The 27,087-nt window shown below is 38.3% G+C and overlaps 1 protein-coding gene across 1 annotated transcript in view; it reads right to left on the minus strand.

The window, feature by feature from the left end:
• Positions 1–22,124, minus strand: part of COL1A2 (collagen type I alpha 2 chain) — a 37,005-nt gene extending 14,881 nt beyond the window's left edge. The window contains exons 1-30 of the mRNA XM_023226736.2: positions 21,586–22,124; positions 18,952–18,962; positions 18,316–18,330; positions 17,636–17,671; positions 16,424–16,516; positions 15,067–15,120; positions 12,061–12,105; positions 11,915–11,968; positions 11,769–11,822; positions 11,408–11,461; positions 10,936–10,989; positions 10,368–10,421; positions 8,787–8,831; positions 8,441–8,494; positions 8,295–8,339; positions 7,851–7,904; positions 6,991–7,089; positions 6,806–6,850; positions 6,593–6,691; positions 6,118–6,171; positions 5,883–5,990; positions 5,475–5,528; positions 5,247–5,345; positions 4,281–4,334; positions 3,719–3,817; positions 3,260–3,313; positions 2,639–2,692; positions 2,430–2,483; positions 2,101–2,154; positions 1,099–1,143 (exon numbers count right to left, since the gene is read on the minus strand). Of these exons, the coding sequence (XP_023082504.2) occupies positions 1,099–1,143; positions 2,101–2,154; positions 2,430–2,483; positions 2,639–2,692; positions 3,260–3,313; positions 3,719–3,817; positions 4,281–4,334; positions 5,247–5,345; positions 5,475–5,528; positions 5,883–5,990; positions 6,118–6,171; positions 6,593–6,691; positions 6,806–6,850; positions 6,991–7,089; positions 7,851–7,904; positions 8,295–8,339; positions 8,441–8,494; positions 8,787–8,831; positions 10,368–10,421; positions 10,936–10,989; positions 11,408–11,461; positions 11,769–11,822; positions 11,915–11,968; positions 12,061–12,105; positions 15,067–15,120; positions 16,424–16,516; positions 17,636–17,671; positions 18,316–18,330; positions 18,952–18,962; positions 21,586–21,655 (1,764 nt within the window). The 5' untranslated portion in view covers positions 21,656–22,124. The remainder of the gene's footprint in view (positions 1–1,098; positions 1,144–2,100; positions 2,155–2,429; positions 2,484–2,638; positions 2,693–3,259; positions 3,314–3,718; positions 3,818–4,280; positions 4,335–5,246; positions 5,346–5,474; positions 5,529–5,882; positions 5,991–6,117; positions 6,172–6,592; positions 6,692–6,805; positions 6,851–6,990; positions 7,090–7,850; positions 7,905–8,294; positions 8,340–8,440; positions 8,495–8,786; positions 8,832–10,367; positions 10,422–10,935; positions 10,990–11,407; positions 11,462–11,768; positions 11,823–11,914; positions 11,969–12,060; positions 12,106–15,066; positions 15,121–16,423; positions 16,517–17,635; positions 17,672–18,315; positions 18,331–18,951; positions 18,963–21,585) is intronic.
• Between the last annotated feature and the right edge of the window lie 4,963 nt (positions 22,125–27,087).

A 27,087-nucleotide genomic window follows, 5' to 3' on the forward strand; every position in this document is an offset into this window, starting at 1 on the left:
CATTCATCACTTTCAGTGATATTATTTTACACATGAGAGTTTACACTTGTGTAGCTTCCGAGCCTTGGTTCTGCATTTGTTAGCAAATTAAAATTTCTTTTGTTCCTAATTTCTCCACTAGTAAAATGAAGAGATTGATGAGATATTCTCTAAAGTGTCATTTAGCTCTAATGTCCCATGACTACAACTCCAGAATTTGTTGCTTCTAGAGTATAATATCCAACTTTTGCAATTCATTCCCCTTCTTTGGGGAGTCTTTTCTGTGATAAATCCATAGGTAAAAACAGATGCCAGTTATGTGTATTATTCAAAGGAAAAGATTGTGTCATTTTAGTTGAATAGCAATGGCAGATGTAGATAAGATCAGATATTCTCCTATCTGTGCCCCCTTTTTATAACCTTGTGTAATAATGATGTAACAGTTATAATATTCATATATATTATATTTGATACATGTATTTGTATATATAATCTATGTCTATCTAAATATCTCCCAATTTACATCTAAATATCACTAGAACATAGCATTCTGTAGCCCAAAATATTTATCACATAGGTCCACATTGTATCTGTTTCAAAGGACCTTGTTATAAGTTGGTTCTTTGAGCTTTCTACATATGTGTTAACTAGTGACATGATGGAATCTTTTCAGGGCAGATTAATTGTTTCAGTGATGCTAATACCCACAGAGAAACTAAGTATTTTTTTCTTTATATGACTACTCATAATTTCGGCTTTAGGCTTTGAACATCAACACACATTGCCAAAATTAACGTTAGATCTTAGTAAGATATTATTTTTCTGAGCCACTGTCACAAATGTAGCATAGTTGTCTATATAAATCACTGATGATAACATATATATATATTGATTTATTTATGTTTCTTATAACTATGTAAATATTGGATAGGAAATATGAGCAATGAAACAAAAGATTCTACTATCAACTTAGAAATCTAATTCTCTCTACAGATTACATCTGACTGTAGAAGAGCATCAGAGACTTGTTGCAGGGTCATCAGTGGCTTTAAGGAGAAAGCACTACTACTTTTTAAAACACATTGCTAGAGTTTATGAAAGTAATGAAGTAACACTTACTCTTGCACCAGCAGGACCAGGGAGACCAAACTCACCATGGAGACCCTAGACAAAGCATGAGAATAAAGCATGAAATTTGTGTGTGATCTCTAAATTCACTTATGATTAAGATATTTGAAAAATTTTGAAAGAGTGAAATAAAGCTGGCACTATCTACATGAGTGCATAAGTACACAGGCTAATAAGAACAACTTTTAGTATGGAAAGATACAGAAAGAGAGAATTTTATTGGTGACAAAAATGTATCCATCCCAGAACTTAGTATCAAAAAATTTGTTTCCCATTATTTAGTTTATTGCTTTTTTAAAAAGTGACAAAACAGACTGTTTCCTTCAATAAAAAGATAAATAATAATGAATAATATTAGACATTGCCTATTTTTAGCTATATGACAGACCGTCTTCTTAAGAGAAATTATCATATTCTGTACATTACCTAGTTAATTGTATACCCAAGTGTATCTCTTTTATCACTGACCAGCTGTCTCCTTAATGTGCCCCACTATTGATAAAGGAGACCAGGCCACAGAATGTAACTAAATTGAGGCACATTCATCACAATTAGAGAGAAAATGACTCAGAACTCATGCCCTGATTGTGGATAGCAGTGTCATGTCTGAATGCCAAGAAAAATATAAAAGCAATTTTTCAGGATCTAGTTTGATTGAAAATTGTGCATTTACTTTTTCACTATGGGGAAGGAAATAATTTGTATCTTAATGTTATCAAGAACAATACAAAAAGCAAGGCTATTAAATAAAATATTCATTGATAGATTTTACTTTCATAAGGTGATGTTTCATTAAATCTGTAAAACAAAGTAATCAGAACTAAAGTAATTTGGCTCATTCTCTCCATCAGCACCAACATATGTAAAACACTATCATTAACATATGAAATATGAAATTTTCTTTTACATATTATAATTGCATAGCAGTAGGGTATTAAACGGGGAAATTCTCAAGTTTAGTAGTTACCACTTACTACTACTTGTTTTACTCACCCTTTCTCCTGGTTTGCCAACTTCACCAGCTGGCCCTGAGGGGCCAGGCAGACCCTAAAAATGAAAAGAAATACAAATCTCAATCCTATGGCTATGTTCAGGAGATTTGCTAATAATTGAGTTTCAGGGTGGTGGCTACCAAATGTCAATATGAGCATGATTGTATGTTATTAAAGCATTACACAGAAGTTAGTTTGAAAAAAATGCACCTTTCTTTGCTTTGGTCCTGAAATCATGTTTATTGTGGTGGAGGAGAGAGGTATGGTATGGTGATTTACAGCTCAATAGGCTGACCAAAGGCAGTATTGTGTACGTTTGAGTTGACTTACCTGGAAACCTGGAGGACCAGCGGGACCCTGTTCACCTTTTCCACCTTGGACACCCTGAAAGTGACAGGAAAGAGAGCATAAATAGCAATGTATGTCACCACTGTTGTCTAGATATATATAACTTTTGGATTGAAAAATGGAGATGGGTCAGTTTGAGAGACTATACACATTCTAGTGCAGAAGAGCACAAGAGTGGGAGGAATACTCACCTGTGGTCCAGGAGGTCCCTGAGCACCATTGTTTCCATCGGGACCTGGAGCGCCCTAAAAATGTTTAACAGAAAGGCTGATGGTTACCTGTAAGCCAGGTAGTTTAAGATGATGTCTCAAAGCCTCATGTATTACTTCCTTAAAACAAGTTTGTCATTTTAGCATGAATTAAATTCATTGTGGGTTCCCACCAAAGCCCAAATACTGCCTACTAACTTTTTAAATTTTTAATTTGTGTGGGTACATAGTAGGTATATATGTTTTTGGGTTTGCCTACTAACTTTTGATATGAATCAAGCAAAGTATGCAGATACAAGGCAATTTATAAAGGCCAGAGAATGCTACTACATATTCATACCCTTTTAATTACAAAATGAATAAAATAAAAGCCAAGGGCTTCTGCATTTTTGACCTAATGTATATTCTGATTTGTTTTTGCTCACTGTTTTATAAATTTGGTTTTTAAAAAAGGCATTTTATGATGGTAAAAGGACCCCTGGGGATGCTATCTTGAAAAGAAAGTGACAAAATGATATTAGATGATGTAAAAAAAAAAAAAAAAAAAGTGCAGTTCTTAGATGAATGCTATGTGAATAGATCTGTACACAAGTTAGCACCTACCCGAGCACCAGCAAGACCAGCATGACCTTTATCACCATTTTTGCCAGGATCACCCTATAGAAAAAATGAAAAACAAAACAAAACAAAAAACAGCCTTATACATTTAATGTCAAATTAACCGTGATGATTTTGGAATGTTGATTTCCTGCTTGTTTTTGTGTCCTTTTGAGATCCCTAGTCTGTGGATTCTGTGATCTAAGGATGATCCATCACCATGCAGCTCCATGTACAGTAAGATGTCCCTGTGTCTGTGGAAGCATGGGGCTCAGGAGATGGATTTTCAGCAGGGATATAAGAATACACTGGAGGTAAACTTTTAATGTGATAGTGGCCTGCAGTTTTCCTGTGTTGAAAGGAAACTCCCTGAGACTGGACTGATTTGCAGGAGAGAAATACTGGAGTTTGGTAAAATGTGGCCACAAGAAGTGCTGAGGGTAAGAAAGTTGTGATGATTCTTACAGTGGGGCCTTTGGGTCCAGGGAATCCAATGTTGCCAGGCTCTCCTCTCGCTCCAGCTGGGCCAATTGGGCCAGGCCTGCCGTCAATGCCAGGGAGGCCCTGAAAGCAGAGTAATTTCAAGTTTACTCAGTGTCAACATATTCTCACGACCTCAAGTTTATGATGCTGCCACAGATGAAACAGAATAGTTTTCTGAATGTGTAGAGCTTCTTGTATAAAGCGTCAATAAATTATGAATCCATTTTCCTTTTCTAACGAGGATGTCGGTACACACATAGCCAATTCAATCTCGTATGTACGCAATTTCCCTCGTTCCCTTCTCTTGTCATCCCCTTGTCACCTGCTTCAATTTTCCCTGCCATGTTTTTCTCTGCCCTGCTCTGCTTTCAGTCCTGCATTCATTTGGACTCCATAATTACAATCTATTACTCTGCATTCCCAGATGATATATGTGTCTGATATTTATTTTCAATGTGTTCATGTATAAATAAGCCACAAAATAGACTTGATAAGGGTGCAATAAGTGTCCTTGAAAATATAATGGAAAATGAGCTATACTTACGACAGGACCTTCTTTTCCAGCAGGGCCGATATTTCCAGGGGAACCAGGAAGACCCTATAAAATAAATGAGGATGCTTCTATACTGGCACTTTAACTTACATACTCAAGCCTCAGATTAACTAAAGTCTAACAAACGCACTTTTTCCCTCCACTTTTTGTTTGTTGCCTAGGGTAAATTGTTAGGAATATTAGCCACTAGCTGGGAAGTGTGAAGAGTTCTGAAATTTTTCGTCTATTTTTTTTGTGGCTTTCCTTTGACAGAAATTTAGTGCAACTCACCCATTTATAGATATCTCAAGAAACTGTTAAGCAGCATGCTATATGGGCAAAATGTATCATGTTATTTACCTCATAAGAGAAAAACTAATACTTTTAGCAAGCAATTTCCAAAGTGGATTTCTTATTGCTATATTTGGTGTCCCTATTGCTTGTTTATGATACAATTACAGTTGATATTCACCCATAAGAGATAATGGAGGCGAAAAATTACTCTATTGCTATGGATTAGTGTGTCTATGGACCTAGAGGTTATTTCTCCATAGCCAGTGTGATGCTGAATACATTATAGCACTTTGTGATTGTGGGGAAAATGACTTCACTTATGAATCTAATAAACGAATAATGTATAGTCCTAATACACTTCATGAACACCTTATATAAAACTCACAAATTAAGATAAAAGATTCATGCTGACAGGAGAACCAACCTAATTTGAATATATTAAAATAGATCTGTTCTTCCAAAAACCTCATAGCCATTGTATCAAGTAATAGATAGAAAATGTATGAACTAATTAAATACATGAAAATATCTACTGAGCTTTGATAAAGTTAAAAATGCGACTGTCAGCAAGACTACTAACAAATTTACTTTTGATGTTTTTATTGTTATCTTCAATATTAACCAACCCTTAAAAGAAGGAAGTAATGCCAGGTGTGATTTGCTCAGAATCAGTCTGAAACTTACTCTGGGTCCCATGAGACCGGGCTCCCCAGGGCGACCAGCATCTCCATTGGGGCCTCGGACTCCAGCAGGGCCACTTGCACCACGACTACCAGGAGGGCCCTGTTCGAAAAAAAAAGAAAAAAAAAGAAAAAGAAAAAGAGATAGAGGAGGAGGATGCTAAAGCTGATGACACACCCACCACGAGAAGCATCAAGTTCCTTTCTAGGAAGTAAGTGATGGACAGCTTACCATGACGCCAGCTCTGCCATCAGCTCCAGGAAGACCACGAGAACCAGGACCACCCTGCAAGAAAGTACATGAGGGAATTAAAGAAATCTCTGGACTTTGATAAGGTAGAGTTTGTTAAAATAGCATGATCTCCTTACAGGGCAGATACAGACACAAACCAAGCCAAAACACTTCACCCAACCCCTAGAGGAATTCTTAGATAAGCATCCTGCAAAAGTAGGTCAACATTGTTTCCAGGCCATTTTATAACATATTAAATTGAGAGTCACTGATTTAATAAGGCAGATGGAAAGCAGATGCTTTTTTTTGCCTAAGAAAATACAGTCAGTAATTTTGACCAATTCCCAATGAAGGGGTGTCATAATCTGCCTCTGGTGTGTTTGGATGTTGGGAGCATTTGAAACCTACTCTCAGCCCAGGAGGTCCTGGAGGGCCAGCAGATCCAGCTTCCCCATTAGGGCCTCTCTTTCCTTCTTCACCACTGGGACCAGGAGGACCTTGGGGCCCAGCAGAGCCCTGTTTAATGAAAAGAACAAAAGAAGAGGGAGTAAAAAAATAATTTTTATACCATGTCCAGCTGGAGAAACTGAAATTAAAAAAAAAACAATTAACTTTATAAAATTGTGATGATAGAGCTACTTACGGGCTCACCCTTGTTACCGCTCTCTCCTTTGGAGCCAGCTGGACCAGGCTCACCCTAGGGTTCAATACAGAACAGTAGTCAAATGACAAACATGTTGAAACTCTCTTGCAGACAAATCTCTTAGAATATTTGTGGGTCAAGGTAAAGAGAAGCTCAAGTTCTCTAAGAAATGTACCCAGTTCATATTTAAATTGCCTACAGGGGAATGGTATTGGTCAAAGGGACAAAACTGATATTGTAGGACTTTGCCTTATTTACCTTGAGGTAATGATCGAAGATAACAGGAGGGGGGTGTCTGTGTGCAAATAGCAGACGGGAGTGTACATACATGCACTTACATAAGAAATATAAACTAAAAACGCTAAGGAAGAGAAAAATAGGAATAATAAAACTACAAGCGGAAGTCTAGATAGTAATAAAATGATGGCAGAGCTGGCATTTCAGGATGATGAGAACCACAGTCATGACCACTTACAACAAGTCCTCTGGCACCAGTAGCACCAGCAGCACCAACAGGGCCAGGAATACCGCGGGGTCCAGGGAGGCCAGGAGCCCCAGCAACACCGGGAAGGCCCTATGAAGGAAAATGCATTGTGGTCCATTAGGGAGGTGATGGGCTGTAGAGGCAGTACACATTAAATGCCTTTAAAATCATAGCAGCACATTTTAGCTACACAGATATACTCACTGCAGCACCCTTGGCACCAGTGAGGCCGTTTGCTCCAGGATTACCCTATGAGGAAAAGGAAAAGAGGATATCAGTTAATTGGAATATTTCTGTTCTTCTTTGACCCCACCTTGATTCTTCTTCTTCTCCCTACTCCACTTTCGTTTTCTTCTACTCAATAAAGGTTAAAGACAACGGTTACTTACAGGAGGTCCAACGGGGCCGGAGAGGCCTGGAAGACCCACTTCACCGCGGGGACCGGCGGGACCAGCAGGACCAGCATTACCGACAGCTCCAATTTCACCCTAAAAGAGGAAATTAAACCAAAGATTTAACCAGCAAATAATGAAACAGCATATCTGCTTTTTTTTTTGAGACGGAGTCTAGCTCTGTTCCCCAAGGCTGGAGTACAGTGGCGCGATCTCGGCTCACTGCGAGCTCCGCCTCCCGGGTTCACGCCATTCTCCTGCCTCAGCCTCCCGAGTAGCTTGGACTACAGGCGCCCGTCACCACGCCCGGCTAATTTTTTTGTGTTTTTAGTAGAGACGGGGTTTCACTGTGGTCTCGATCTCCTGACCTCGTGATCTCCCCGCCTCGGCCTCCCAAAGTGCTGGGATTACAGGCGTGAGCCACCATGCCTGGCCCATATCGGTTTTTAAGATGCCAAGTTTTATGAAAATTGCAATTACTTTTCTTACCTGTTTTATTATAACAAGATTTTGAGTTTGGTTTCCTATTTTCCTTGCCTGGTTCTGCCATCTTGGCTACTGTTACTACCTTTCCTCTCCTTTTGTCCCTCTGTGATTGACTCTGGTTCTCAGTCAGTCCTAACTAACTTGGGAGAATCAATTTCCATGTTGCCATCTATATCGATGGGCACAGTGCATAGTGTACAGTGCAGAGAAACGATCTACTTCAAACGTAGAGTGAGAAAACATTTTGAAGGGAAGCAATAATTAAGGTAATTGTTTTGTAATTATCTCTGTATCTGCAAACACAGTTCCAATCTTTCACACCACAGTAAAAAGTTTATCAAAGTAGTGACAATGATCACCAGTGTTTTTACCTTGGGACCAGGGGCACCTGGGAAGCCTGGAGGGCCAGCAGACCCAATGGGACCCTGAAATCAAAGCAGAAGTTGGTAAGAAATTTCCTCCAAGTAAATTAAGAAAACAATAACAATGACAGAAGATCGAAGTTGCTTACAGTGGCATGACACTATTTATATTAGTAAAGAAAAAAAATTGACAGCCAGTCTGTTGTCATTAGGATCTCATCAAAGGCAAGACATTCATGGTATCCAGGGTGGGGAGATTTTGTTTTATACATCAATCAAAAGTTCAGGTACTTATAAATGGCTTACACTACGTATAAATGGAGCCTTCAAAAGACCTCACAGAACGTTTGGTAAAGTGTCTGAAATGATGCTATTTCATAAGAGATTAATGAAGAAGACAGCTCCCACCCCACATTCTCAACTCCTTTCAAATTCCCCAGTGTCAAAACTTACAGCAGGACCCACGGGACCCACACTTCCATCACTGCCACGGGCACCCTAGGAAGAAAATAAAGAGGAAGATCAAGTGGAAACTTAAATGACAGTCATTAGAAGATTTTTTTAAAAGGATGAAACTGAAAAGAAATGGAAGCACTTACAGCAGGGCCAGGGGCACCAACACGTCCTCTCTCACCAGGAAGCCCACGGGCTCCCTAGAAGCAGAAATATTTTCAATAAAATCCAGAATGCTAATTTAAACAAAGTCACAGGCATCATTTGCTTTGTTCAATTTCCAACCTGTACAAGAATAACACTAAAAATAAATAAGTTGCCTTCTAATTCCAACTAAACAGTAGTGGATTTCTTTTAAGTATCAGAAGGCTATTAGAAAAATATCAAAGAATACAATGCTGAAGAATACAGTGATTAGCAAGAACATTAAAGAAGTTCCATCTCACAAAGAGTGTACACATTTAAATTTACAATGAAGTAGTCAATACTTACTGTTTGACCTGGAGTTCCATTTTCACCAGGGGCACCAGGTTCACCCTACATGGAGAAGAAGGATTGAGTTTTTATTCATTAAATATAACAATTATTTTTCCTGATAGTGCAATTTTACCCTATTTTTTTCACTTTGAACCATTCATATATTTTGTAACATTTCTTACACATATAGATTGTTTTTCAATTATGCCAGAAACACAGATTTTAAAATGTGTTAACATGAGTTTTTATTCAGATAGTACCACATGTTCAGGTTCTAAGGAAATGTGGTTATTTGGGTGTACCTCCTCCCCAATTTCTCCCTTAGATTCTGGATATCAATTATATATTAGAAACAATATCATAAAAAGAGATGGCGAAGGATAAATTTACTTTCAATGTAACAATAGTTATCCTCTTTAAAGTTGTTTTGAATACTCAGTGTTACCACTTTCATAAAATGTGCATGAAAATTGAAGCTTCATAATATTTTTTAGAGCTATCATGTTTATTTCCAATCTATATTCTTATCCTGAGTAAAAACTGGGGTACTAGTAGTAGTAGTGGGATTTAATACTATGGCACATGTAAAAGAACTTTTCTTAAGAATAATCTGATTTAGATATAGGGGAAATATGGTTTAAGAGACCTCATAAGGACCCTTCATTTCCAGGATTCTATGTGAAGTCTATTATTTGGGAATAGGCATTGAAATGGCAGGGGGGGGGGGGATCATTTCTAGCCTATGACTTTCTAACCTCTAGATGTGTGACTTCGGGCAGGTCAATGGCTCTCACTAAGCCTCAGTTTCCCATCTCTGCAAAATGAGGGGGTCTCCAAAGCTCCTTGCAGCTCTAACATTTTATGATACAGTGATTAGTAGTCTGAGCTGTTATATCGGGCTCTTGGGAGAATGAGTTTGACCTTATCCATTTGTGTGGCAGCTGGAAAGTTAGAACAGATTCTCCATATTCATGTTCATTTCTGGTCCCGCTAGTATTCGTTACTCATTAATTTGTAATTACGTTGGTATTCACTTTAATATCACATTATCTCCTTAATAGGAAAGAGAACATTTTATACTTGAAAACGCTGTCAGAGAGGAGCCTAGCCAAGAGATAACACACTTCTGAGACTTTAATTACCTAATTAAAAATTTTTTGAGTGTGCACAGATAAATCACAGGAAGGAGGTTGAAAAGTGTATAGTGACATGAATGTACCTATCTAATTAGTGTGTGGCAAAGGAGAATCTGCAGTTTAAAATAATAGAGTGTTCCAATCTCTGATAACATGTTTATTTACTTTTATTTTGGCTGCAGAGAGACACTGAAATTACAGAGGGAGGAAAGAAAATGGAAGAAGAAACTATTAATATTATTTTTGTCTCAATTGTTTAATAGACATTGAATTAAATAAATATTAATAATTGACCTTTTGTCACAGACTCACATAGTCCCCATCATTGAGGGATTTGAAGTACAGAAAAGAAAAAAAAATTTTTAGAATACGGGTAATCTTCAGTATAATATACTTTTTTGGAGGTCATGGGGAATTTCAATCAAGGGCTTAAAAACAGTGCTTCTAATTTAATATTTACCTTCACACCAGGAGCACCGGGCTGTCCCTTCAATCCATCCAGACCATTGTGTCCCTGAAAGGCAAGCCTTATTATAGAATACTGTTCCATGATAGTGTTTGGTCAAATAAAAATTGTATATCTTTGCCGTTAATCTCTCCTGGGTGAATCTTGCCTGCTGCAGTAGAAAGAAGTCCAGTGTTCTAGGTCCCAGCAAACTTAGTCTATTGCCCTAGATAGGTCACTTAACTTTCCTGCCATTGAGAGAGAAGGATGGAGGACTAGGTGCTCTCTCACATCTTTTCCATCCTTAATAATTTTATGATTTTCAGATGGTTGTAAATAATAAATAATATGTGTTCCATATAATTTTCTCTGTAGTGAGCCTGTTTTTTGGTCACTATGAACAGACTGAAAAAATTGCACCCCACTTTACTTTCAAGAAATCTGACTCTTTAACTCTTTCTTCCCTTTGGCAAACTCCAGGAATTTGAAAGTGAATATATGTCACCCAAGATTTTAAACATACTTGAGTTTTTTCCAAAAATTAATAGGCATTTTCTCTCATCTGAGTAAAGAATGTGCTTACCCTAATGCCTTTGAAGCCAGGAAGTCCAGGAGTTCCAGGGAAACCACGAGCACCCTTAGAAAGAAATGGAGAAGATGGTGAATAATGTTTTACCATAAATAAAAACACAGTTACTTCTTCCCTCCAAAGTATTTATTCTCATCAAAGTTCAAGCTTTGAATCAAGGTCTAGTATACCTTTAAGCATGGAACGACAAATTAACTTACTCTAATGTAACTAAGAATATGGTGTTTGTAGAAAACACAATTTAGTTGCTTATAGTATGCTTGCTGTCGTTAGTATTCCATTATTTGCATGAATAAAATGTATATGCATTTTTTTTTTTTACTAGGCTCTTTTCTTTGTTAGATGCCTCTGATTCGTGTCATAAGTTTGGGTGACACCTATGTCGTCATTTAGATTGATGCTAGTTTTAGCAACTATCTTACAGGCCTATGATGTTTGTCCTATCTACCAATGTAAAAAGTCTCACCTGTGGTCCAACAACTCCTCTCTCACCAGGTCGTCCGGGTTTTCCAGGGTGACCCTAAACATGAAAATATCATACAGTCAACTTCTTCTTGGTAAACTATCAGACAAAATGGGGGAAATCTTGGTTTTTACAAAAGGGGAGAAAGTTATCACATACAAATATGGATCCAGATACATATTTAATATTTCCCTTAACATAAGCAGGTTAGTTAATGTTTCATTAAAATATCATTTCCCATATATTAAGAGTTCTTTCAGGCATATTCAGCTTTTGGCAGAATACTTAATTTGAATCTAGAAAATCTTGTTGAGGCAAGAGTATTTAAATAGCATTTTGAAAGTGCTTAAGAGTAAATACTTACATCTTCACCAGCCTTGCCAGGAGGGCCAGCTGGACCACGAGCGCCTGCAGGACCCTAAGAAAATGGGAGACTCATCGTTTCGTTAAGGTTATATTCAGAAACTCCCAGGAAAAAAACTGATCACAAAGGTGGAAAAATGTACTCACAGTTTGACCAGGTTCACCAGGCTCACCAGCAGGTCCTTGGAAACCTTGAGGGCCCTAAAAGAAGAAAAGAATGTCATACTCTAAGCCTTTATTTCTTAATACTCTGTCTTTTTGCATAAGAGGCATTATAAACTCTCAGTACTTACCGGGGCTCCAGCTGCACCAGGAGGGCCCCTAGGTCCCATTAAACCCTGTAAAGAAAACAGATATATAAATAGTTAGCACTGATCGGTAGTCATGGTGTTGGCTGGCATCAGATATGACCAACTTAGCAGTGCCATAGATATTTCGTGATGGACAAACAGAATTGTTGTGGTTTTATGCCATAGTTTTTATTTCTTGCGAGGAAGAATTTAAGGACTCAAGCTTCTTGCACTAGTTCTGTCGCTTTGCTTTTCCTTTTCTCCCAATCCAAATCAATAGAAATCAGTAAAAATTAGATGGGACAGTCATAGGTTCCTTAAACTTGTACACGATTGGGCATATTGAGATTGTACGGATGCAATGAAGTGAATCAGTCTTTACACAAGTGCAGAATATACAATTGTCTTATATGCAGCAGATGAAGCATTTCCATTTGGATTTTTTTGATCATATGTCATCTTCCTATGTCATATTTAGCTAAGAAATTGGTATTTTTATTGTCACAATGGACATAAATTGAAAAGAATCAAAAGTCCTTCTTAACGATTAAAGGGAAGTTTGTTATAACCTTATCGCTCCTCTAAGGGTTATTGGTGACTGATGAAAATGTCAAACAAAAGTGGATGTAAAGAGGGGTGAAGGAAAAATAAAATATTATTGAAACAGCCTTCTGGAAAAGTCTATTATATTATATTATTGTTGAAAATATGGCCCAAATGATGGAAGATTGTTTTTCCCTTTGTTCTTTCTGTAGCACAAAAGTAGGGTAAAACAGACTGTTACTAGTTCATACGCCGAAAACACTTTCTTGATTCCTCTTTGCAGTAATCAATGTCTGTGTAAGCTCATCCGTAGGGTCTGTTCCTCGTAATGCTGAAAATATTTCATGTACCAGTCTCAAGTAATTTGTTCATGATATCAGCCATGGGGACTCTGCAGTCAAATCTACCCTACTGTATTAATGCCTAGAGTGAAATAATATGGATTTTATTTAAAATGTATGTCATTTTAATTATAAGAATCATTCATTTGGTTTTAGAAATTGCTCCAACATTAAAAGAAACTGTCACTTTTCAATCACAATAGCTTTTTAGGCATACGTTAAAAAATAATTTTCTTTGACACCATGAATTTCTAATTATATTTGTTTATTTTTTCATGTATTTGCAGCAATTTCATTTACATAAAATGTAGTGTATTTCGTGGAGGCTGTGAGACAGTATGATTACTCATTAATTCAGAGAAGAACCCTGTGGGGTTTTATAGTTATTGATTTTCCAACATGGGGAATTATTTTAATACTTTATATTTAATACTAATACTTTATTGCTGCCTATCTTCCCTATTTGTGAAACACATATCTGTTGATTACATATGTCTGTGCATGTGTGTGGATGTGCAAGCTTAAATTATATTTCACCGATATTTCAAAGTAAAATACTCTGCTTTATGCCCCCAAGACAGATGTTCCAAAAACAGGGGAATCTGAAATCCATATTAATTTTCCCAGCTTAGTGGGCTTTTTAAAAATGAAATTTAGTGGCTCTTTACTTTCCACCCTTTTGCTTCTTCTTGAGATATAGGTACTGCTTTAAAATTGACTAATGTCCAGCATTAGGTGAAACAACTAATTTCAACTGTCCAATATAAACAAAGCCAAAAGAAACGCTCTACTTTTTCATTTCAGATATGAACATTTTAAATTACCAGAAAAAATTAGGGAATTAATTAGAAGTCATCAATTAAAGGTACATTATTTCTCAAGTGAGAGTTCTAATTTACAGAAAATATTATCTCACCCTTAGAGTATATTAGCTTACTGTGGGCCATTAGCTCCAGCAGAACATCTTCTTTTGAGCTAGAGCACTAGCTTCAAAAGTGCACTGCCCAGGTAAAATTAACATTTTAAAGACCATGTTGACTTTGGGCAGATAAATACCTTAGTTTTGAAACAATTAATTAAAATCACTAAATTGCATGTGTGTGTATCCATTAAATTTTGTAGTGCTTAATCAACCTAACACTTTGACTTTTGGCAATTTTTCTCTCTATTTCATATATGCTAGTACACATTTCGCATGCTCATATTAGCATTTTTCCCTTCAAACATCTCTAATGCTTGTTAGAAGCTTCATTTGTTAATAGTCATCATCATCATCATCATCATATTGGGAATGTTTCTAAGCGGTGCTCCACTGATAGGGTATGGTGCTGAATATTTGTACTCAGTGACATAAATGCTAGATTTTTACTCATACTCTATTCTATATTGATTTACAATCAATAGACTAAAAAAGAATTTATTTTTGTCAAAATATAGAAAAAGAAACGTTTCCTATATTGTTAACTCCTTGAGGAAGGATCAGAATCTGTCATATTCCTTGTAATTTCCCCAGTTCCTAATACAGTTTTGGGCCCATTGAAGGTACCTGATTAATACTCATTGACTAAATGAGTGGTTTATTCAAGGACTAGGTACATAAACCATGATGTCATCAAATATTAGACATCTTGTCTGGCAGCTAGTTCTAATTATGTCATTAGTTACCTGGACGACCTTGAGAAAAGGGCTTAAATTCTCCCATTTTAAAATGAATTAGCTCGACTAGAACTTGTTGATCCTTTCCAACAAGTTCAGAGAACTTAATAAATAGTTCTATGTCTCTAAGTGTTGCTTAAAATTCTAAGCAATGCTAAAGAATATTTAAAAAATTAATCAGAGTGATTACTGTTTTAAATTAAATTTATTTGCTCAAATTATGATTACTATATCCAAAGATTATTTCTTGAACATAAGTATATGACTTATCTTAATGAGGCACTTTTGTAAAGAAAAGTGAACTCCTTAACTTATGTTTTCATAAATTTGAAGACAAAAAGAGTTGTTTTTATATGATCTAAGTATGAGTATTAACTTAGGTAGCTAAATAAATGGCATTGTAAAATGTGACATATAATTAATTCTTTATTTAGTAAATTTTTCGGCTAAGATAAACAGATAAGCATACCATTGGTCCAGGGCCAAGTCCAACTCCTTTTCCATCATACTGAGCAGCAAAGTTCTAGAGGAGTAAAAAAAGATATATATATATATATATTATGTATATATAAAATATTTTTAGTTACTAGCCATGTAGTTCATTTTCTCATTTTACTTGTCAATATTTTTCTGTTGTTATTTTAAAGAGGGGAATGTTTTTGATATAATTATTAGTTTAAAATTCTATATTGAACTAAATTCCTAAAAAGTCTGGAGAGCTGCACATTTAAAACTTGGCCCACATCTCTTTGAAATGGAGAACTTCCCTACCTTATTTTTTGATCCCTTCTTCTGCCTTAACTCAGTGTCTTCACTCCCACCTTTTACTTCTGCACTGAGGAATTGAAGCTTTCTAAACTTTTAATGTTACTGATTTATCTGTCCTGATAAATTAGACAGAGCTCAAGAGGACATCTTCGCATTTTCACCTGTTGCCCTTCCCCACTGGAGCTACACAAAATGACTAAGGGATCTTTTTCTTGCCTGAGTTTCAGGAAGGATATAAAGAGTTTTCAAGTTTAGAGGAAAATTAAAATTAAAATGCCCCTTGGAAGATAAAACTTTTAAAAACTAGTTCACGGTAATAATTTTACTGTTAAAGATCTCTCTTATAGTGGTAGCTCTATTAAAGAAGCTGCTTTTTAATGCCCTTCATAGATAAGCAATCATAATAAGATCTTTGGGGGAGAAAGGTCTTATTTTACTGGCATACAGTTGGGTATTAGAATCAGGCTTCTGATTCATAGTGCTAACCAATTAAGCAAAATGTTTTCCTTCCTGCAGTGAGGCCATTTGGCACTCATACCATTGTTAAAGACATAAAGCTAAAAGAAGATATTAATGAAAAAGGGAAATGTACTTTTCTCAAATTAGTTTCAAGCAAATTAAACCTAAAACCGCTTTGAATGTTGGTTCAGCAGACTTCAAGTCAAGGAGAATAAAAAGCGTAGGATGTTTGTGAAATTGCTTAAGATCAGAGATTTCACTTATGTAGTTCAATCTAATCAAACTCTTTAATTATGTAACACCTCTTATTTGTGCCTTACTGATAAAAGATATTAAATCTCCAAATTAAATAATGGTAATGATGGCCACAGCTAACTTCAGCGCACACAAAGACCAGTCCTGTAATTGACAAGGGCTCACAAAGAGAATGGGTAAAGCAGAATCTTGAGTGAAGAAACTAAATAAATGAAATAAAATATACTAATTTTCAAATAGAACAATTATCCCTTAACTGCTAAAAATAAATTCCACAATAAGCCTTCTTTCAACAGAGAGAAACTAAAATTAGCTAAAAGTTAGCAATACTTAAGACACCTTACCCCACCAAGACCAGGGGGGCCAGGAGGACCAGGTGGACCAGGAGGGCCTGTGGGACCATCTTCACCATCTCTGCCTGGGGGGCCTGGTGGACCCTGGTATGTAAAAAGTGAATAAGGTCAGGTTAGACAGGCCCTGTAGAAACCTAAGAATTATATGTGGTAAGATCAGTTGTTCAGACCTTTCTATGTGCAAGTAGGGTGGAAATTTAATATACTATATTTGTCATTGGTTGACATTCACTTATGAGTCTATTTTAGAAAGAGGGTTAATAACTCTCAAGATATCACAGAGTAGCTTTCCTAAAGAAGTATCTCAGCCATTGAATATTAATTCGTACTGAAGCTCCAGTATTCAAATATAAAAATTATAGCCAAAATGTATAGTTCTGTGTGCTTCACATGTTTAACAGTGCACAAGGACTTACATGGTATTTTTATTTGCCGATCTCTGACTGTGACAAACTTATTCAATAGTTTTGGTATGTTACATGTGAATAAATTAATTGATATGACAGTTAATAAGGTTGCTTTATCATAGGATAGAAAATCCTATAGATTTACTATCATTAACTACTTGTGTTATTAAAATAATTAACTGATATAATTCTATTTCTAATAAATTGTTTGAGTGGAATACATGTAAGTCTCCACTTCCTAACAGATACAAGATATAGGTATTCACATATTGGCAAAAGTGTTACATAATGCAAAACCACATAGTTATAAATGTCAAATAAGCATTGCAGGGAGATTTAATAATGCCACAAATAAAATGTAAGCCTGACTTGTACATGTATGAATTTGAGTGGAGAAACATGTTACTGACTACTAATTCACTATTACTTCCAAGCTACCTAAGGGATCTTACTTCAAAAGCAAACCAAATATGTTAAAGAGAGGACTGTGTTAGTAGGTAGATACATTTTCATTATGCATATGTTGGATGGGTAAATTACAAAGAAAGTAGGCCATGCAAATAATATGACTGTAACAGTTTTTCTTTTTTAACGGTAATTTTGACCTAAAACAAATATTGATTATACGTAATAATGCTCATTCACTTCTTCTGCAGTGCATTACCTGTTTAAAGGGGTGTACAATTATCTGGATACATGATATTCTTATAAATTGCCAGTTGCCAGTTCCTATAGTTTCTAATATATAGCTATTCAAATATGGGGTAAAGCCCTTTATAGTTCAAAAATTACACACCCTTTCTCCACGTGGTCCTCTATCTCCAGCTGGGCCCTACAGAAAAGATACAAACAGCACAATAATAAATGCCTAATAAGTAATTTCCAGTAAATAAGCAAATCATTCTTGATAATAATTAGTTGGTAAGACTGATCTAACTACAATGTTATTAGATACTACCTAAAAAATTGACACAATGCAATAGATAAAAGTATATTTTTTAATTGTAATTATACGTAATTTTTTTCAGCTGGGGGATTGGAAGCTGCTATAGTCTTCAACTATTAGGTTAATACTATGCATAGCATTTGAATAAGATGATAACTGTAGATGAAATGACCATTTTGTTCATTTTTAACAGCACATTTATATAGTCAAAGCCCTTTAAAATAAACTTTTTTGCTACCTATAATTAACATAATATGCCTTCCATCTCCAGAATAAAAACAAGTCTTTTCTTTCCTTTTGTATGTAAATCACCAGTTTGTATCACATAAATGTAATTACAGATGATTCTGGAAGATAATTAAACTCTGTTATCTTAAACATCAAAGCTACTTTATTTTATGCTTTAGCTAATGCATATTCATGTGAGCAAAATTTCGATATTTTCCTTCCATAGTCTACTATAAATTTAGTTAAATTATAAGTTATTCCTGATAATTTTAGATATTTATGTAGAAGTATTATACTCTTACCTTTCTTACAGTTTCCTAGAAAAGAATAAATCAAAGATTATTATGAAGAAAATTGTATATATATTTTAAAACAGCTTCCATTTTGGCGTAGTAAACAAATATACCTTCACAATTCATTACCTTATGCATTTACTATTATCTTAGTTTAATATTTCAAACTACAATTTAAAATTTTACCAATACATCAAATAAAAATATGTACCTACAGAACAAAAAGTACATATCAATACTTACCTGTAATTATGCCTCAAATTCAATTCACGAGCTAAGAATGTGTTAACAATAAATGCTTTTGCAAATGATTCCAAAGGAGTGAAAAGATTCTCTAGCTCAGTGAAATCTTCTGCTTCATAGTAGCAGATCCTAAAACTCAAACTTCTATTGGATTATTTACTCTATATTTCTTAAGAGTATTTTATAAACTTAGTCTTATTCAGTAGCCCCGCCTATTTTGGAAAATTGGGTGGGTACTTTCTAAGGCTGCCAGAAGGGTTTTGACTATCAAAATTCTTCACAATTTTCTTGGGAATCTAGGATGGTCAATATTAATGTAACTTCTTCCCTTCCAAGAGAAGACATCACTGTAGCCAAGGGAATCAAAGTATTTTAAAAAATTCTAAAATTAATTTTACTCACCTCTTGTAAAGCTGCAGATAAAAAAGAAAAGGTAGGAAATAATTATTAGTATCAGCTCATGGATAAATAGCAATAATTAACAAATAGAGAGACAAGTTTATAAAATTGATCTACCTAATTAAAGAACCAATTATATATTTTATTAAGAATATTTTAATGACTTAGAAATTATGCAGGCCAAAAGTATGGCAGGGATCAGCAGGGTGATTTGTTTGCAATATTAATATGTAAATATATTTTGAATTAAATTGTTAATTATTTACTATTGTATAAATGCTGTGAAATATTAATGTGTCTGAAGGATATTTCGAATACTTAGCAATTAACTGGTAAAGTGCAAAGATGAATCACTGAATGTAAGATAAGATTAGTAGATGGATGAGGAAGTAATTTATAGTTTGATTCATATTTAATACCTAAATATCTAAAAAAGGTAAAATTTAGGAAAGTATGCTCCCTTAAAATTCTATATTGAAATTTGTTTTTTAACAAAACATTGAAGTCGACTTACTTTTTTACAAAACACTGAAGTTACCTAGTACTTCATTGAGTTTGTACTATTCTTAATATCCTTTTTCAAAAGGTCTAATTTGCACATTATTTGCACATTATTAACTGTGAAGATGGATTAATTCAGACATCTGAATTTTGCTTTAAATTAGTTCACTTAAATTAGGTAAGGTCATTTTACCAATATGTGTCATTTTTGTCCCTGAGAAAGAGCTTTGTATAAACGGAAAAACTGTGGATTAAAGATCTTGAAAAATAATGGAAAAAATAAACAAAAGTACTATCCCCCCTTTTGCCATAATTGTTATAAGTCCTTAAAGAGTGAATTCCTCTCCTACAGTATAAAAATTATAGGTTAATACAGGATACAAGTTAGGCCAAGCTTGCAATGGGATGAATCACCCCTAAAATTGCTTTAATGAGGTGGCCAAGAAGTGCATTATTTGAAGTGAGAACATCTGTTGCAACAGTCACAATTCAGGAGGGTGGACCACATCCAGCACTGACATTTAAGGGCAATTTATGAGAATTACTGTTAAATTACAAGAATGATATGTTTACTTCATTGTGTCCATCAGTAGGAAGAATAATTATGCCTGACTTGATTAACGGAAGCCCTTATGATTTTGGAAATTTGCCTTCTAATTACTCAGACATGGACCATTTTGAAGAATGTGTGTTTGATAACATTTATTTCAGACTGTGGCTGGTTGTTGATCAGAAGGTAAGTTGCCTTTGCACCTTCAAATTTCCCTAAGTCTGCCTTCATTTTATTCTCTAGGAGCCAACTCTTTCTTCCCACTCTCAGATCTCATTAAAAATATGAACTCGGTAATGTGAATTTGTTCACTGCAATTACTCCCTAGTATCCACAGTATGTACACTAAAAGTTAATGAAGGGGGAACAGAGAGATAGACACACACACACACGCGCGCGCGCACACACACACGCACACACACACTCATTAGTAATTATGCGGTAGTAGACACCGTGCAATGTGGTTGGAACAACTTTTTGGAGTACTGGGTGTGGTCAGACAATACCATCCCCCATCTAGTCAATATCTTTGTCTAGTACTTTGGCAGCCATTTTCAAGATGAAAACGGACTGATCTTCTTCATTCTATCTTGACATGAAAGTCTGGTCATAAAACCTAGAGCTGGAAAGTGACCTTGGGGTCCCCATAATCTCTGTCTCACAGTTTAGAAAAGGCCGTTTGACTTGCCCAAGGTCACGCAGCAAATTGGTGTCAGAGTCATGGGAAAAACTCCGGTCTCTTGAGTCTCATGTCAGTGTTGATATTTCTCAACTTGTTGCATTCATAACCTTTGATTATCACTGGGAACATGTCAAAGGGGTAATTCTCGGCTCAACAAAATTTAGAGCAGATTTGAGTTAAAAAAAGGTTACCATTTCCATGACTAGAAAGTGAATTGAGACACTTATATTACTTTTCAGAAAGTACCCATTCCAAGTAGCATCCATTCTTCTTTCCAGGGTTCACTGACTAGCCACTGGGAAAGGCTCCAACCAGAAATGCTGATCATTAATCTGTATAAACCCGTAGAAGCTTTAATTGGGATTCCATTTGCTTAAGGCCTTGTCCCCTGTACTTTCATTTTCCTTCCTCCAGAGGGCGCCTTATAACCACCATCATCATCGTCATCTTCCTCCTCCAGACAAGCCTTACAATGCCCAGAAGATAAAAGCTCTTGGGAGGTGAGTTTTATGTTACTCAATTGAAGGACTTTCTAACGCAGGCCTCAAGTTTTACAAGGTGGACATCAGTACGGTGATGGGGCCTGTAGGTCGTTAATATCTCATCCTTAGGGAATGACCTTCCGCTCCTTTTGGGGGTTACCAAGCTAAGGATCCAGATCGAGTTAACTGTCTCACTCTGAACTTAGAAAAAAAGTTCCCTAACTTTTGGCGAGACTTTTATGTTTTCATTTTTTAAAGTAATTTCCACGTTTCTTATCAAATCCGGCGTTTTCCCACATGCCTAAGAGTCTGCCCTCCAAGTGTACCTGGAATTCAGGTTACAGGTTTTCCTTTTCAGGACAGGGTGCCCTCCCATCTAACCTCTCTCCCCAGTCTCCCCCAAACAAGCTGAAGGCACTTACATTGGCATGTTGCTAGGCATGAGGTTACTGCAAGCAGCAACAAAGTCCGCGTATCCACAAAGCTGAGCATGTCTAGCACTTAGACATGCAGACTCCTTGTGTCGCAGAGCCCCTGGGTCACCGGCGGAGGTATCACCTGGCGGGCGCGGGCATGCAGTCGTGGCCAGTACCTCCAACTTAGCCGAAACCTCCTGCTGCAGTGGTGCTAAAATAATAAAGCCCGGATCTGCCCTATTTATACGGCAAAAGTTTCCCTGGCCCGAGGGTGCCTCCAAAAGGGCCTCCACCAATGGGAGGGCTGGGGCTGGGGGCCCGGGCAGCCACAGCTGGGAGGAGCCTGCGGGGGCGCGGAGGAGGGAGCTAAGGGGGAAGGGACGTGGCCACGGGGCTGGCTTCTTAAATTGGTTCCATTCTTTTTGAGGACGTGGACACTTTTGAGGCTTTCAAGGGAAACTCTGACTCGCTGTCTGCATACCTCCGCCCTCCCCATCCTCCCGCCCTCCCCCGCCCTTTCCAAGTTTGGAAACATTATGGGACACGTCGGAGTGCTCTGCAGCCCCGACATGGGCAGAATTTGCAGACCTCCGGGCAGCCGAGCAGCTGGAGAGGGATCGGGAGCCCAGCGATCAAAGCAGGAGCTGTCCAGTCCTGCCTCACCTGTGCCCTGTAGGCCACCAGTAGGGTGGAGGGCTCCGGCCGGAGCGGAGGGGGCAGGGAAGGAGGGAGGGAAGACTGGACAGCGTGGCGCAGCCGGAGCCGCCTCCCCGCCCCTCCACCCCTGCACCCCACCCCCAGCCCCGTCCAGCTTTTCTCTAGCTCTGGGGCTCGTGTGCGCCCACTGTTTCAGCAGTGATGCACTCTCTTTCTCTTATGACTTCGGGAAAGGGGGGTCCTGTCTGTGGAAGGCTGGGTTGCAGTCGGAGGAAGCCTTTTGTTGGCAGTGGGCTGGGGAGCAAGGCTCGAGGCTGCTTGGTACCCGGCCACAGGGAGGATAGGCTTTGCGAACTCTAGACTAGACCAAGTCACCTGGGAAGTCCTTCGACCTCCTACCTTGCCTTTGCTGAGGCTCATTCCAAACAGGGTCTTTTGGGGGGTGATCTGGCACTCCAAAACGACTGCAACCGACCTGGAGACCGAGAACGTATTTCTCAGTCTCTCCTTTCTGAGGCTGTGGTGGGGGATCTTTCATGGTTTCCAGTCTCTCCTCTGCTTCTCCATGGGCTCCTTGTCCGAATTTACCAGCTCTATCCTGAGCCTGGACCCTTCAACCCTCCCTTGAGCCCCCGGTCCCTCTTGACCTTGCTGCCTACTCTCTGTCCCATCTCTTACAGCTGCACCCAAGCACCTCCCCTAGCACATCCAGAGGGCCTTCTGATTCGAGCTTGGGGTCTTCATAGTCTTCGCTGGTAACACCCCAAGCAGTGTGCCCACCAACGTAGATGTTAACTCTCTCCCCAACACCTAACATCCCTCTTCTCTGGCTGCCTCCATCCAACCCTCCACTCCCTACTAGGGAGAGGAGGAGCTGGTACCTTGACCCTGAGGTGGGAGGCCAAAGATCCTGTGCCCTTTTCTAAAGCTTCTTGGGATGGCATTCCAGGTCCTAGGTTTGAAAGGCTGTGTGTGTGTGTGTGTGTGTGTGTGTGTGTGTGTGTGTGTCAGGCCTCTCCTCTACTTGCCTAAGGCCCCCATGAGTCAGCAGGGGGCCTAGTCAGAGTGCTGCTCTATCCCAGAAGTCATCGCAAAGGGGGCATCTTTAGGTCAGTTCTGTCTCTAAGAAACAGAAACGAGTGGGCTGTAGTTCCTTGAGAATCTTTTTCCCTTCCTTCCTCCCACCCCCTCCCCCCTTTTTTTGCTTTGCCTTAAGGAAGAATTTCTGCAGAAGTTAACTCCATCAGCAGCTTCTGTAAATAAAAGGGACTATTCTAAAGCAGGTTACTCTTTCAAAATGTAAAAGAAAAAAAAAAGGTTAATGCAAGTAAAAGCAGATAACTAAAAACAATAAACCCTTGTTTTATTCTAATTAAAGGCACTGACTTGGGAGACAACTTTGGATGACTTTTTAAAGTAACTGGGAGTGAAATAATTTGAAAGAGTGTCTGGTCATTCCTAGAAGGGGGTTTACAAGGAGCAATCCACATTCAAATTTTTTTCTAACTAGGTAACAATGTTTGAAGTTTTCTAGGTTCTAGGAACAATACAGCAACAAAAGACCTGAGATTGAATTGTATATTCCAAGAACATTTTTACCCTTTCCCTGAAATATCGCAGTTACAGAACTAACAAAAAGTCTTTTAGAGTGGAAATCATTTTTATCAGGACAGGAGAACTTTAATACTACATCGTAACAATTTTTTTTTTTCTGCATATCAGAAGAGTGAGCAATGATTTCTAAGAATCATTGTTACCACTCTGCTGAATTGCCTTTGCAGGGCATATGTGTGCATTTGTCCTGTGTTGCTGAGAGTCAGAAACTAATTCTGAGCAAAATGACTCAGGGTCGTAATGCAACGGATTTATGAAAGAAACCCTCCAAATACCCTTCAGTGAGGTTATCTGATAATGCTTCTGGGGTCAAGTTGGTTCAATCATTGGATTTGCAACAGATACCCCAAATTTTAAATGCTTCATTGTAGGTTTTGTTGTTGTTGTCAAAATAGTTTAAAGTGTAGAATGTTTTTAGAAGTGTGATTATTATTTCTCTTTTAGCCAGGAAAGAAAAATCCTAGGCAAGTTTTTGAGAATTAGAGGACTATAAGTTCAAACACACATCTATAAACTTAGAGGAAAAACGTCTCTGCTAAAGGCAGCAGAGTGAACTGATAACTTGAAAAGCATTCCTGGAAACTGATGCAAATACCAAATGCCGCTGGGCTCCCTCCCTGCTGATGTGGCAGGGTTTGAAGCAGGCAGCCGTCAGCATTTGGTGGGAGGCCCTGAACCTAGAAAGAAACAATGAAAGTGGAGAAAACTAAACAGGCATCTTTCTTTCTTAGAGTGAGAATCAGGTTCTAATTGCAGCTGTTTTTACATATAACTTGGCGGGAAATAGTTGATTAGGTGTTTGTTTTAAAGGAGGAATTTTTTAATGGTCAGTTAGATCTCTGTTAAATATTTTTGTGACTCCAAATAAGGAGCAGCTTTTCCTAGGATGGGGGTGGAACTGGTAGAGCTGCGAGAGCTGAACCAGAACCTGAACTGAGTGCCCTGGTGAGGGCCCTGACGGTTCTAGTGTGGGGGAGAAGGGAGAGGGAGGGAGGAGAAAGTGAGTAGAAGGAAAAATAAGTAAGCAAGTGGGGTGGGGTCAAGACTGAGAGTAGAGGGATGGAAGAAGGGAGGCAGAGGAGACTGAAGATTCCTACAACTTTGGTGCTAGACGGTTAATGCTTGGGTCCCTATTCCCAAATTATTTTCAATGAAAGAAAAGATAATTTCTTTAGCTTCCTTATAACCCACTGATTACAAACTGGGCCACATGTTTACATATGGCAAGAAAATGGTTGAGAGTCTGGTTAATACAGAAGTGCAGAACAGCCTGACAAGGCCCTGATGTCTTAATTTTATATTTCTTTCTTTGATCAAAGTTAAACATCGGACTGACATCTCCTTTCAAACATTCATTGAGGATCCAGTCTGTGAGAAGCAGCAATACTACATTATCTCATTCTAGTTCCAGTTCTAGTTAACTTGGTTGTCAAACAACTGCTAAGAAGGTATTTGCTGATAATTAACGTGGTAGCTGAAGAGTTAAGTGCTGGGTTTTTTTTTTTTTTTTTGTATTTATTTATTCATTGAGAAGGTCTCACTTTATCACTCAGGCTGGAGTGCAGTGGCACCATCTGGGTTCACTGCAGCCTCGACTTCCTGGGTTCACGTGATCCTCTTGCCCCAGCCTCCCTAGTGGCTTCGACTATAGGTGCATGCCACCATGCCAGGCAAATTTTTTTGTATACTTTGTAGAGACGGGGTTTTGTCATGTTGCCCAGGCTGGTCTCAAACTCCTGAGCTCAAGCGATCTACCTGCCTCTGCCTCTTAAACTGCGAGGATTACACATGTGAGCCACTGTGCCCATCAAGGGCTGATTTCTTTCTGTGGTATTTGTATGAAAGTTATAGAGATTCCTGCTCTGTGTCATATCAATTAGGATATTCAGTTCCCATTGATTATTTAAATGAGTCAAGATGTATGTTTTGTTTTTGTTTTTTTGTTTTTTTTTTTCTTTTGAGACAGAGTTTTTCCACTGTTGCTCAGGCTGGAGTGCAATGACATGATCTCGGCTCACTGCAACCCCCGTCTCCCGGGTTCAAGCGATTCTCCTGCCTAGCCTCCCAAGTAGATGGGATTACAGGCGTCCACTACCATACCTGGCTAATTTTTCTATTTTTCAGTAGATACAAGGCTTCACCATGTTTGCCAGACTGGTCTTGAACTCTTGACCCCAGGTAATCCACCCACCTCGGTCTCCTGAAGTGCTAGGATTACAGGCATAAGCCACCATGTCGGGCTGGTAAGATGTATGTTTACTCAAGTAATATTTAGTGTTATGCCGGGCACTTACTGGGTTGGTGGGTATATAATTATGAAACAGAATGCCAAGGTCATTGCCCTCAGGGGGCTTATAGTCTGTTGGAGGATAGAGAAGAGTGTGATGAATACTGCAATAGAGGAATAGAATGCTTACATGTTTAGGGGAGGATTTAGGATGGACATCTCATCTAGATCAGGTAAATGGAGTCAAGGAGGGCTTCTTGGAGAATGCAGCATCCTTGTTAAACCCTTAAATACAAGTAGAATTTTAAAAAGAGGTGTGAGAGTGGTGTGGGCACAGAAGCACTGAAAAATTTGGCAATCTGAGGAATGGAGCATTTCAGTATGATGGGATTGTGGTGGAAAAGAGGGAGGATAGAGGAAGGAGCTAGAGATAAGATTGGTCGGTTTGGCAGAGACCAGATCCAAAACGACCTTTTAGGCTGTATTCTGGTGTTTGTGCTTTCTCAAGTGTGCTATGGGAGTGTTTAGATTATTTTAAACAGAGAAGGTAGGAAACCAGAGAGTGTTTTGAACAAGATGACTGGGGCTGCAGTGTGGAGTAACGATTGGAAGGGGAGCACAGTAGATGTCCCGACCCGCGGGACAGTCGAACGGGCCCTGGAAGGGGGAGTGGGAATGGAGGAGACAAGAAAACACGAGAAATGGAGACAAGACAAATAGCCTGATCAAGTCACGTTTAATAATGGTGGTGTGATGCCTTATATAGGCTGGCAGGGGGAGAGGTTGGGCCAGGGCGGTGAAGGGGGGCCGGGTCTTCTCAAATTACAATTGCGCATGCGCCGTGGGTTTGTAATTTTCCCCGGTGCGGGATCGCACCTGCGCCGTAGGCTGCATATCTTTCTGGGCGCGAAAAGGTCGGCACACGGGAAAGGTTTGGGCGCGCGCGGGAAAGGTTTAGGCGCCGGCGGGAAAGGTTTTAGGCGCGCGGGAACAGGTTATAATGAAGAACC

The sequence above is a fragment of the Piliocolobus tephrosceles genome, chromosome 8, assembly GCF_002776525.5.
Source record: "Piliocolobus tephrosceles isolate RC106 chromosome 8, ASM277652v3, whole genome shotgun sequence".
NCBI classification, from domain to species: Eukaryota; Metazoa; Chordata; class Mammalia; order Primates; family Cercopithecidae; genus Piliocolobus; species Piliocolobus tephrosceles.